The 13,459-nt window shown below is 43.9% G+C and overlaps 1 protein-coding gene across 4 annotated transcripts in view; it reads right to left on the bottom strand.

Moving 5' to 3' along the window:
* Positions 1-1,034: 1,034 nt before the first annotated feature.
* ENOPH1 (enolase-phosphatase 1) overlaps positions 1,035-13,459 on the bottom strand; it is a 37,897-nt gene continuing 25,472 nt past the window's right edge. For all 4 annotated transcript variants that reach the window (XM_055588923.1, XM_055588921.1, XM_055588920.1 and 1 more), the window contains exons 2-6: positions 11,998-12,099; positions 10,077-10,279; positions 8,183-8,315; positions 5,501-5,624; positions 1,035-2,127 (exon numbers count right to left, since the gene is read on the bottom strand). In XM_055588923.1, the coding sequence (XP_055444898.1) occupies positions 1,988-2,127; positions 5,501-5,624; positions 8,183-8,315; positions 10,077-10,201 (522 nt within the window). In that variant the 5' untranslated portion in view covers positions 10,202-10,279; positions 11,998-12,099 and the 3' untranslated portion in view covers positions 1,035-1,987. The remainder of the gene's footprint in view (positions 2,128-5,500; positions 5,625-8,182; positions 8,316-10,076; positions 10,280-11,997; positions 12,100-13,459) is intronic.

Here is a 13,459-nt window from a genome sequence, read left to right as displayed (position 1 = left end):
ACAAATTACTCCCATTTCTATGATTTACTTATATTCATTTCCCTTTTACTACTCTTCTATATCTTCACATAGCTTACAAAGACCCTGATGCTGGGAAAGACTGAAGGCAAGAGGAGAAGGGGACGATAGAGGATGAGACAGTTGGATGGCATTACTGACTCAATGGACATAAGTTTGAGCGTAGTCCAGGAGATGGTAAAGGACAGGGAAGCCTGGTGTGCTGCAGTTCAGGGGGTCACAGAGTCAGACATAACTGAGCGACTGAACAATAATATCTTCACAGTCCTTAGATTTCTTAATTAGCTACTACAACATAGAAACTATCAACATAAAGTCTTTTATGTTCCCTGTCCTCTCCTATTTGCAAGGCTACTAAAATTATTACTCCAGGATTCATTCATTTTTCTTGATTAATTAGGAGAACAGTTGCCTCCTTCAAGCATTATCTTATATACCTCAAACATAAGATTCTCAAAAATCTTAAGAAATCCACTTATATCTTGAATGTTTACTATCCAAATGAAATAATAACTACTAAGGTTACATATCGGAGAAGGCAGTGGCACCCCACTCCAGTACTCTTGCCTGGAAAATCCCATGGACGGAGGAGCCTGGTGGGCTGCAGTCCATGGGGTCGCTAAGAGTCGGACACAACTGAGCAACTTCACTTTCACTTTTTACTTTTATGCACTGGAGAAGGAAATGGCAACCCGCTCCAGTGTTCTTGCCTGGAGAATCCCAGGGACGGGGGAGCCTGGTGGACTGCCATCTATGGGGTCGCACAGAGTCGGACACTACTGAAGCGACTTAGCAGCAGCAGCAAGATTACATATCTCTCTCTCTCTCTCTCTCTCTCAAATAATAGTCAATGATTTTCTACTGGCATTCCATTAAAATGCATACACGCATAAACACCCATATCACAAACACACACTCAAAATTAAGGCAAAAGCTAAACTAAAATTCTTATTTATCCAATCTCTCTTCAGCTACTTTTCTGCTTCTGGCAGTAAGCAAGCTTCCATAAAACTGAATGAAGAAGAAAATGCTTTTATTAATCATATGAAACTGACATGACATCCCATTAGGCTGAACCAGGATAAATAATGCTGTTATAAAATTTACATTTCTTGCATCCACTTCATATTAGATATCAGGGCTCTAGGTCTTTTGGACAAATTTCAGTAAACCATTTATTTTTTAATAGTGAACAGGAATTAACATAGGTTCTCAAACTGTACTAAGAAGTAGTTAGCTGGGCATCTCTGATCTGTAACAAGGGGCAAGATTAGGGCTGTTTGGTTAAACCTTAGGAAGCACCTTTCTATTTTAGCTGTTACATTAGTGCATCTTTTCCGCTGGTAAGGCAACTGCTTGCTGTGGGTACCACAATGATCAGCAAGTTTCTTAAGTAATAAACACTTGGTTAATCAAGACTCACATGCATTTTCTTTCCCAACTCTGCTCTCTTCTGGAGCAGAAACAAATAGCTTTGTCATTTGTAAACAGAGAGATTAATAGTTTCAAATTAGGTTGTTGTAATCTTAAACTCACAATTTAAAAGGGGAAGTAGATTATTATTAGGAATGTCTTTGAAATACTTCTAGTTTCAAAATAACAAGGCTTCTGAGAAACCACTCAAACCAACCTATTTTGATTCATGACTTGATAAACATTAACACATTTGACCTGTTCAGTCATAATTTCTTCTCTCAACTATACGTCGCCCTCCATAAGGGTTAGAGTTGTGGTCCCAAACAATTTCTACATATAGAGCATCTTTAAAATAAGTCTCCTTTTCACTGAACTGAGACTCTTTTTCCACTATGTGCTTGTGAAAGGAAATTTGAACATACACACACTTAACAAACCTTCCGTGTGTGTTTATATCTGTATTTTTTAAGCAAATGCCTTTTACCGTTAGAATAAAACTAGACGACAGGGACAACGCTGTGAAGACAGCCTGGTCTTCCTCGGGGCTCCTCCTCTAGGTTGAGGAAGGCAGGTACAGTTCACTGAAGGATGTGATGAGGCTGAAGTGGGTCTTCTCATCATCAGTCAGCCCTGCGTTGCCCGGTCTCACCACCACAGCGACATGCACGTCCGCCTCCTCAGCAGCGCTGGCCTCTGCGAGAAGCAGAACACGCGTCAGAAACAGTAGAACAGGGTGCTTGGGATTTGCTTCAAAGTGATCAGAGGGAGGTGGGAACGCAAGAAATAAGTCTCGGGACTTCCCTAATGGTCCAGGGGTTAAGACTTTGCCTTCCAATGGAGGGGGTTTGATCCTTGGTCAGGAAGCTAAGATCTCACATGCCTTGTGACCAAAAACACCAACACAATAAAAGAAGCATTATAGTTAAGAAATTCAACAAAGACTTAAAAAAAAGGTTCGTCTCAGAAAAAAAAATCTTAAAAAAAGAAAGAAATCTGGCCCAAATTCTGTAATTGTTGAAGCTAAAAAACAGGCACATGGGGACTTCCCTGGTGGTCCAGTGGCTAAGCCTCCGAGCTCCCAATGCAGGGGGCCAGGGCGCTAGATCCCACATGCTGCAACTAAGTCCCAACACAGTCAAATAACTAAATAATCTTAAAAAAAAAAAAAAAAAAGGCACATGGGGGTAGAATTATTGTTTTAAATAGTTTTAATTTTTCCATAAAACATTTTTTTCAAATACGTAACTGTACTGACAGACTAGGAGGACGGTGTATCCCAGACTTCTGAGCTTTATTAAGTGCTTATGAACGTACAAAGACAGAGCCATGTCCTGCCGACAGCTTTCTTCCATTCCCTCCCATCAGTCCTCCAGAGACCTGAGCTGTTTCCCAGAGGACGGGCTGTCAGGAATAATTCCAATTAAACAGATATGGGACAAACAGAACCCCAGGATCTAATCAGCCTAAAACACCTACTTATACCTGGAGCCCAAAGATGTCATAAGCCTTGGCTAGACTGCCCACCATTTTTGCGTGGCGGATTCCTACTCTTCGAAATTCAGCTCAAGTATTCTATCTTCTAAAGCCACCACCATCTGTATTAGAGCATCCTCGGTGCTCCTCGTATTTAGTTCCATCAGGACAATATGAGGGACATCCCAAGTGGCGCTAGTGGTAAAGAACCCACCTGCCAATGCAGGAGACATTGGAGATGTGCGTCCGATCCCTGGGTTGGGAAGATCCCCTGGAGGAGGAAATGGCAACTCACTCCAGTATTCTTGCCTAGAGAATCCAATGGACAGAGGAGTCTGGAGGGCTGCAGTCCGTAGGGTCACAAAAAGTCAGACATGACTGAAGCAACTAAGCATGCACAGGATGATATGACCTGACATGTTATTACCTGCTGTCTCTCTTCTCATTGGACTATGAGTGCTTTAAGATCAGTGACAGCATGGATATGTTTAGTCACTCAGTCATATCTGACTCTTTCCAACCCCACAACCCACCAGGCTCCTTTGTCCATGGGGATTCTCCAGACAAGAATACTGCAGTGGCTGCCACACCCTCCTCCAGGGGATCTTCCCAAACTAGGGATTGAACCCAGGTCTCACACATTGCAGGCAGATTCTTCACCATCTGACCCACCAAGGAAGCCCATAGCATGGATAGGTAGAAATAAAAACAGGACTAGTCAGAATTTCCCTGGTGGTCCAGTGGTAAAGAATCTGCCTGTCAATGCAGGGGACATGGATTTGATCCCTGATCCAGGAAGATTCCACATGGCGCAGGGCAACAAACCCGTATGTCACTACTACTGAGCCTGTACACGCTAGAGCCGGTGCTCTGCAACGAGACGCCACTGCAGTGAGAAGCCCGTGCACCATAGACTGTCCCCAACTCGCCGCAACTAGAGAAAGCCCAAGCAAAGCCACAAAGACCCAAACAAACAAACAGGACTAGTCAGATGAAACCAAGTAAGCTACGTATTGTGGGGGCTATCGCCAACGTGTCTTGGGTTACAATCCCCTCCTCCTTTTGTTTCTATCTGAAAGATAATAGCTAATCCCTTATGTTAAAATTAGCAGCTACTACGTGCCAGGTACTATGCTAAGACCAGAAACAGGAACAAAACGAAGGTCTTGTCTTCATGGAGCTTCCATTCCCATCTAAATCTTTCCAACAATCCTTAGGTAATTAGCATTATATGACCATACCCATTCTACTGATACGAAAACTGAGAGCTAGCCAGTGGTAGAGCTACAGTTGAAATCGTGTCAGACTCTGTGGGCTATGCTCTAGAACGAAGGTCAGCAAATGGTGGCCTACCGCTTGTTATCGTAAACAGAGTTTTACTGGAAACAGCCAGGCCCACTCACTTCTGTACTGTCTATGGCTGCTTCTGCACTTCGAAGACCAGAGTTGAGTAGCTGCATGGCCTGCAGAGCCTTAAATATTTACTGTCTGGCCTTTACAGAACACTACCATCAACTCCTGCTCTGGAGCACCACTGCTCTGAGTGGCCCTGGGCCAGCAGTGTGGCAATCACCTAGAAGCTTGTTAAAAATGCAATGACTCAGGTCCTCAGTGTGCAACTACCGAATCAGGACCCGCAATTTAACAAATGACTCCTTTGCACAGAGTGTAGGGAAATTTCAAGGAAGGAAAACTGGCAAGAGAGGAGGCACTGCAAGCAGACATAAAATCCACGTGCGAACAGTGGAGGACTGGAGACAGGACTCAGGTCTACGGCCAGAGACGGGGCAGACAGGGCAAGAATCTGAAACACACTCTCTGGATTCAGATCTGCTGTAATAAGAATCCCCAGTAGTTTCTCAACCTGTGGGAAACAGCAACAGAATGCATTAATTTAAGGGTGACAGGCTTCCCTCATGGCTCAGATGGTGAAAAATCTGCCTGCAACGCAAGAGATCTGGGTTTGATCTGTGGGTCGGGAAAATCCTCTGGAGAAGGGAATGCAAACCCACTCCAATATTCTTGCCTGAAGAATCTCCATAGATAGAGAGGAGCCTGGCAGGCTATAGTCCATGGGGTCGCAAAGAGCTGGACACGACTAAGCAACTAGCAAACTATCACTCTGAGTACTAAAAGTAAATGGGGCAGAGCTGTCTCTTCTATGTTCCCACCTTCTGTGAAAGGACTGTCACCCCCCAGAAAAAGAGTGCTCCACACCCCCCTGCTCAGATGCACTCACTCAGCAGCAGAGGCGCTGCCTTCCACGCACCCCGAATTTCTAAGCACAATTCCCAAGCACCCCTGCCTCAAGCACAGTCCTCTTGACCAGCAACCCAGATTCTCAACCAAGCTGAGTCATCACTGTCCACGTGGGACTTGACACTGGTTAATGACCGTTTAGCATTAGATCTCTTACTAAGATCACCACTGGGCAAGTTTTGTCTGTAAGCATCTATTTGCACTGTTTCCATTAGAAACCTGTCTCATTTCTCATGGCTCCCCATGGAAACCTTCTTTATGAAGGCAAAGTGTTTCCAGTGCCAGGCTCAGCTCCCAACCTGGAGTGTACAATCCAAGAAGTCAGGTTACTCACCTCGGGAAACATCCGTCAGAAACAAGATGTTGTTGGTTGAACAGCCAATGCTGCTGGCGATCTTTCGGTAACTCTCACTCTCCACTTTGTGTCCAATCTTGGTATCAAAGTGACCATCCACAAGCTGAACACACAGGAGGGGAAAGAAGGATGCTATGAGCACGTGTGCCACCCAGCCCCTCTGGTTCTCATCCCTTTTCTTTGAAATACTCAACAATCATAGTCACTTCATCCACTCAAGAAATATTCCCTGTAGGTCTACTTCATAGAGAACTTTGTGGAGGCTATGAAAAATAAAATAAGGTTTTATAGAAATAAACATCTGGAAGAAGAAAACTACTGATTCTATGTATATAAGATCATTCTGTAATCTTTTCGGCTTTCTTTCATTTTCAGTTTTATATCCAAAGTGTTTTACATATATATGCCCTGCTGCTGCTGCTGCTGCTAAGTCACTTCAGTTGTGTCTGACTCTGTGCGACCCCATAGATGGCAGCCCACTAGGCTCCTCTGTCCTTGGGATTCTCCAGGCAAGAACACTGGAGTGGGCTGCCATTTCCTTCTCCAATGCATGAAAGTGAAAAGTGAAAGTGAAGTCACTCAGTCGTGCCCGACTCTTAGCGACCCCATGGACTGGAGCCTACCAGGCTCCTCCGTCCATGGGATTTTCCTGGCAAGAGTACTGCAGTGGGGTGCCATTGCCTTCTCCGATATATGCCCTACTTTCTACCATTACAATACTATATGGACTCAAACAACTTACGGACTGGGTTTCACCTCTGATGAGAAGGTTCTCCACACTGTCCTTCTGATGCCAGCATGATCGGATTTCTCTAACCTGCCTCATTAGTAAGCTGTTATCTTACTTCCAAGAAACTTTGATTTTCTAAATAAAACATTTTGAAATTCTATCCAACTCAATATTTTATCTATCATTTTTGAGCAGTAATAGTGGTAGGCTTCCCAGGTAGCTCACTGGTAAAGAATCCACCTGCCAATGCAGGAACTGCAGGTTCGATCCCTGGGTCAGAAAGGTCCCCTGGAGGAGGAAATGGCAACCTGCTCCAGTATCCTTGCCTGGGAAATCCCATGGACAGAAAAGCCTGGTGGGCTACAGTCCAAGGGGTCACAAAGAGCTGGATATGACTTAGTGAACACACACATTATATAATGGGATGTCTTGAATATTTTCAGAACTTTTCACAAACTAAAAATAAGCCTAACTAAAAACACTCAAACTAAAAACAATCACTCAAAGAAATTAAGGTGTATTAATATTATGATTTTTAAAGTTAAGAATGGTTTTGCATATTTTCTTTCTCAAGTCTGTCTCACAATGAGCAAGTGGAGAATAAAGTATTCATTACTGAACCTAGTAGGTAATTATTATGTCCTGTCTCCTATGACCTGATTGTTTTATCAGAGATAGCAAAAAAGAAGCTTAAATCTGTATTCAGAGGAGAATAGTTACCAAACAATGAAAGGGTTTTATCAATGAAAGCATTTTATTTAATATTTGATTTAGAACCAAGATGAAAAGAAGGAAAGTAAAATAGACTGTGACAATCTTCAAAGCCAAACCTTTCTCTGCATATGGTAAAGGGTCAATAAATATTTACTTTAAAATAATAGTTAGCTGAGTAAACTGTTGTGTAACATTAAGTTTGGCCTGTATTCAGTTACTCAGCATTTCTTTCCCTTTTCCAATGACCATCCTGCCCACCAGGGGGCGCAAAGACAGTGGGACAGAAAAGCTAGCCAGGCCTTTCTCAGGTACAAGAGGTGTTCATAGGTGGCCTTAAGTCATTTTGTGCAATAACATGGCCAGTTCTCTTTGAGAAGAATGAGGATTCTGCTAAAATAAAATCTGTCTCCTAAGTACTGGGAACAAATGAAACCGCCGTGTGCTCTCAGGCACTCCAGAAGTCTGTGTGCCCTTTTCTGAGACCCAGGGTCAGGAAGATCCCCTGGAGAAGGAAATGGCAACCCAGTCCAGTATTTCTTTCCTGGAAATCCCATGGACAGAGGAGTCTGGCGGGCTACCCCACATGGGGTTGCCAGAGCTGGACGCGACTTAGCGACTACACCACCACCACAAAGTTATGTGCCGCTATCACACGTCCTACCTGACACCTTCAACAACCAAAAGCCATCGGCTTCCCTTCCTCTGGGCTGACAATTTTCTAATATTGACAAGATAGCTGGTTTATAAGCTAACTCAGGTCTTATTTATCTGTGATGAATAAATGTGGATGTGGATGGATATATAGACAGACAGGTCGATCTATATACATAGCTATATACATATAGCTAGTTTTAATACTAGTCACCAGAATCACTTGGGGTGGATATTTTTAAATGCACATGCATGACCCTCACCCCAGACCTTCTGAGTCAAGATGCACTACGAAGTGGGGCCCAGGGATCTACATCCTTAACAAACTTCCCAGGTTCCTTATGGGCAGCTAAGTGTAAGAACTTCTACAAAGTGGTACAAAGCCTGGGACCAGGGCTACAGTTCACCCTTTCATAATGTATTCCCCGTTTTTTCCACTTTTTTCAGCTCGCACAGCATATGTAAAGGCAATTACCTGAAAGCTGACTTAGTTTATAACTGTAGCATTCACAGCCACTATTTTATGCTTTGACGTGTCCAGAAAACAAAGGAATCGGGCCACCTACCTCAAGAATGTCCCCCTCTGTAGAATGCCCAAATAATAGTTTCTGCGCCTCCACGCTCCCTGAAGAATAGACATACACCTTCATCCCAGCCTCTCGCCACTTTCGGACGGCCGGAACCACATCTTCAAAGAACCTAGAGGGAAGAGCACAGAGGCAAAACGCAGGAAGAGGTTATTCCAGCCGGATGAAAACCAGTCACACAGCTGCCACGAGTTTCTCTATTTGTGTGCAAATGGACACCAGGGAAAGCACCTCCACGAGGCTGTGAGCTCCTGCAGATGTCATGAGCACGCCCCCAGAGAGCCACGGTCATAGATTAGAAGCAGTTTCAGTGGAGAGGGGACAGTCACCCTATGACAGTAAAAGTGATTATGGACAGAGAGATAAAATAAGAAAACAAATGTTTAAAGTCCTAAGGAATTCAAAAAAGCAAAAAAGAGCAATACTGTAGTGCTGTGTAATCTTTGATTAGTTCATGACCAGAAAAGGTTATGTCCAGTGTGCCTTAAGAAAGCACAGAAATGCTTTTAGAAAGATCTGTAGTCAAACAACTAAAAAAAAAAAATCGGGGGGGCTCAAAGCTATTCGTCTTTGATTAGCTAGAAAACAGAACTACATTTCTTGAGAACTAAGAAAACTTCAAGTTTTACTCTACAGAAAAAAAGTATGGAACAAATCAGTTAAGAGACATGTACCACCTCACATCTGCTGATCAGCAAAGCGTCGTGTCTGGTTTTCTGGGTCCTGACACTAAGTTGTTCACCAATTTTACGATGTGTTCTGTTCAGGGAGGGAACATCACAGGAAATGGGTGAAAAGAGCAGCACAAGAAACCTGGGAGGTGGAACCAGTCTGCTATAAAGGATTACCTGGAAAATGTCAGAGAAGTCTTCTGCTGGATGAAACACAACTCAATACATTACACAAATTGAAGGAAAGGGATTGACAATTAGTTCAAAACCAGTTCCCATAATTGTAAGTTACTTCATATGTTACTTTTCACTCAGAGGCAGGATTATTCTATGTTGAATCTACAGACTGATATTGCTCCAAAGCAGGGCTCAGACGTCTAAGATGATTTATTTCAGGCTCCTGGTTTTATAATTAAGGAACTAAGACTGTGAGAAGGCAGAGCTGACTCCTCTACATGGTCTCCTGGCTCCACTCCACTGGGTATTTTACAACGTGAACTAACTGATACTGACTTCCACATCACTGGCCTATCCTGAAATTCTCAAGCATCCTTAAAAGGTGGAAGCCCCCTTGTAAAGCACCTAAAGGAACGGCATCTCAATCGACAGAAAAAAGAAATGTAAGCAGCTAGTAACAGTCTTGGATCCTAGGCTTTACATTAGGCAGTGCCCTAAAATACTAATAGATGTGACTTACTGAGACTCTCTTAGCAACACAGGACTCACGAGGCTCTTCCGGCAGGAGTGCTCTGACCCCAGGGTCTGTGGAAAAGCGGCACTGCCGGCGGAGGAACCTCGCGGTGGAAGGTGCATCGTTTCACAGCATCTCGCTTCCCCAGTGGAGCAGAAGCCGGTAATCGTCACAGTCCCGGGAAGCACCCAATGGTGCTGGCACACATACCCTAAGGATCGGGTATGACTGAGCTCACGGAAGTTGCCATTTTCTAAGGCTGGGGTTAAAAGTTTCCAACCACCACACCAATCCAGATATAGGCCTGGGCAATTTAGCTGGGTGAACTAAATGTATCCCAGCTTTGGAAAAAAAAAAAAAAAAAGCACACTCACTCGTTGGAGTAAAAAGAATGCTGATTTTTTAGCTACTTTGAAAGTCATGCAACTTGCACTAGAGAGAGAAAACTAGTGGGAAATGCATTTGCTTTAGGGGGTGGATAAAGTGATGAGTCTCTTGAGGAGCTACGTACTCCGCTTTCATGTGCCCAGCCTTGAACGCCGCCCTCCACATGTGGCCCTGCAGCTGCTTCAGTGCCGTGGTCTTCCGGTCCAGGGACATCTGCCAGTACACGTTATCCACCACGGCCTGGATCATCCACTGCGGGTCGTCCGCCCCGTTACCACAGGCTGCCGGGATCGGAACAGCCCCATCCAGGTGGGAGTCCTCTTCAGCCTTTAAAAGTCATCAACAACACGATCTGTGAAGAGATCCCTTAAACGATACCTGAAAACAAGCAGACCAACCTTCCCCAACTACCATGAGCTCCGAGCACCGTCACAAATTAAAGTATCCTAGGCTTTGGGACTGAAATGAATGATTCCTAAAAAACAGTGGATTATAGTTAATAAGTTTAAAACAGCTTTCCTGCATCACTAAAGCTGAAACTTAAAACTGTTTGAGAGGCATGTTGTATGTGACAAGAAAGAGCACAAAATGATAAAATGTTGTAAGACCTGGTTTGTTGATTCACTGACTAGGATCAAACAAGGGCTTCAGTTAAATCTGATCATTTTCTCTGCACTATAACTGACTGAGGAAGAAATCACGAAAAGCTTAGTTTATGCCTGGAATTCAGTGAAAAGAAACCAGTGAAGCGATGCCTGGGGTTGGTTCACATACAGTCTCCTGCAATCGGCCCACATCTCACAAACCCTAATAGCTATTGAGCCTGTGACAATGTATATGCCAAACCCCTGAAGACGCAATGATTCATGTACTACAACAGGGGAAGACATATGTATGTTTCCACAACAAGTGCTGAGACACCAAAAAGGTGAAGAGGGGAATGTTTCAGACTAACCCTGAGTTATGTGGAAAATTCAACAAACCCAAACGCCCCATGCCCCAAAGGCTGTGATTCTCTTCAATCCGAACTCCTAACATGAAAGAACCTACAGAGCCTCCCACATTCTCCCATGTAGAAAATTAACTCCAAAAAGAATCGCCAGAGAGTTTGCTCTGCACAGTAAGACCTTTGCCAGTGAAGCAATTTTAATAAGAAAAACAACAGAAGAGGAGTTCCACAGAGCACAGTGGTAGGTGTCAGAGCAGAACAGAGCATGTGCGACTGAAGGCAGGTATAAAGACTGGGCGGAGGGGCATCCCTGGTGGCTCAATGGTAAAGAATCCGCCTGCCAATGCAGGAGACATGGGTTCGATCCCTGGTCCAGGAGGATCCCACTTGCCACAGAGTAACTAAGCCTGTAAGCCACAACTATTGAGCCTGTGCTCCAGAGCCCGGGAGGTGTGACGACTGAAGCCCACGTGCCCTAAAGCCCATGCTCTGCAACAAGAGAAGTTGCCACTGCAGTGAGAAGCTCTTGCATAACTAGAGTAGCCCCTGCTCACTGCAACTAGAGAAAAGCCTGTATAGCAATGAAGACCCAGTGCAGCCAAAAAATAAAATAAATAATAAATAAAAAAATTTTTTAACTAAAAAAAAGAAGACTGGGCCGAGAGTGAGCTGGGGTGAGAGATGCGGGCCCAGGAGTTCTGTGGCTGGGCAGCCGGGCCTTATGCCGTGGGGAGGAGACAGTGGAGAACGAGGTGATGAAGTGTGGTTGCAAGGAGACATTCATGAAAAATGCGACGAAATGGCACAAGACCTTCCTGCATTCCACCCAGAAATGATTTCGTTTATTTATAAATACGTGATATTTGTATGCAACTGAAACAGCTCCAGAAAGAGGCAACTGTGGAGACAATAAACTGCCATCATCTGGCCGTTTAATGATGTGGATTCCTAAGCAGGCAAGTCACGGCAACTCCCATGCCCTGTGAATCTAGAGCGCTTATTTTAAAATAAGCCCAGAGCATGTTCTAAGCCTTCAGGCATCCGCAGCTCTAACACCCTTGGGAATGTAGAAGCAAGGGAACAGAAACATCCCAACCTGTTTCCTCAAAAGACTGACATCCTGTTGGCACTCCTCTTCTTCCCAATGTGTCTGCAGATACTCTTTAACATTTTCTTTGACGTAAGGAAATAAAATGTCCTAGATAAAAGTGCAAAAGAAAAAACAAAGCATTAGCTTTTAGTTTGCATGAGATCAAGTTCTTCAACAATCTCACCTCACCTAATTCTAGCAAATAAGACACTGAAAGTTTCATTGAAAATATGAAAATTGCTGCTCTGGATAGAAGAGACAGAGAAACGAACGAACTCGATCAAGAGTCAGCACCTACAGCCCATGTGCCAAGTTCAGTCTCCTCTCGTTTTTGTAAACGGAGCTGTATTGGAATATGGCCACACTCACTAGTTTACTGGGTGTCTGTGGCCACTTTGGGGTCACAATGAGAAGGTGAATACTTGTAACCAAGACCATATGGCCCTCAAATCTCAACATTTAGTATTCAGTCCTTTACAGAAAAAGCCGGCTGACTCCTAAACCAGATGGCTAGACCACACGTCCTTGAGGGTAGGGATCAAGACTATCCAGTTTACACTACAGGGCCTGGGACCTGGACACAACAAATGTCTGCTTACAGAATGATGTCCACGTATAACATTTTAAAAATACCTGATCACCTTCATTCCTGTTTGGAAATCAGAACACCTACAGAATATCCTATGTATTCTTTTTTTTTTAATTGGGGTATACTTGCTTTACAATGTTATGTTGGTTTCTTCTGTACAACAAAGTGAATCGGTCATATGCATACATATATCCCCTCTCTTGGACTTTCTTTCTGCTCCTCCATACCATCCACCCTATACATTCTGAGGTGCAAAACAATTGAGAAATGAAGAACCTGTAAGTAACCCATGCACTGGGAACATGATTTCTCTTAGGTCAAAATTTTTATATTTACTTGTAATTGTAGCATGTGTGTCTTTTCAAATCCAATGTGACACATTCAATAAAAATTAAGTGTCAACTATATGTTAAGTGGGGCTTCCCAAGTGGCGCTAGTGGTGAAGAACCTGCGTGTCAATGCAGGAGACATGAGACATGAGTTCAATCCCTGGGTAGGGAAGATCTCCTAGAGGAGGGCAGGGCAACCTACTCCAGTATTCTTGCCTAGAGAATCCCACAGACAGAGGAGCCTGGCAGGCTACAGTCCATAGGGTCACACAGAGTAGGACACAACTGAAGCGACTTAGCATGCACACATATGCTAAGACAGGCTAGTGAGCCGTGGAGAAGGGGACTGAAAAGATAAACAAGTCACAATCCCTTTTCTCAATAAGTTTCTCAAGAATCTAGTTGGGGTGGGGGCAAGAGGGGGGGGATAAAATGATGCAGTGACTCTATAAAGGAGTCTGGCAGTTTCTTTAAAAGTTCAACAGTGTATGATATGACCCAATGATTCCATTCAATGTTCCATCCCAAGAGAAATGAAAACTGTGCACAA

Source organism: Bubalus kerabau, chromosome 7 (genome assembly GCF_029407905.1).
Source record: "Bubalus kerabau isolate K-KA32 ecotype Philippines breed swamp buffalo chromosome 7, PCC_UOA_SB_1v2, whole genome shotgun sequence".
Taxonomy (NCBI): domain Eukaryota; kingdom Metazoa; phylum Chordata; class Mammalia; order Artiodactyla; family Bovidae; genus Bubalus; species Bubalus kerabau.
Note: the sequence above shows the minus strand (reverse complement) of the source record. Positions and strands in the feature narration are given on the sequence as shown.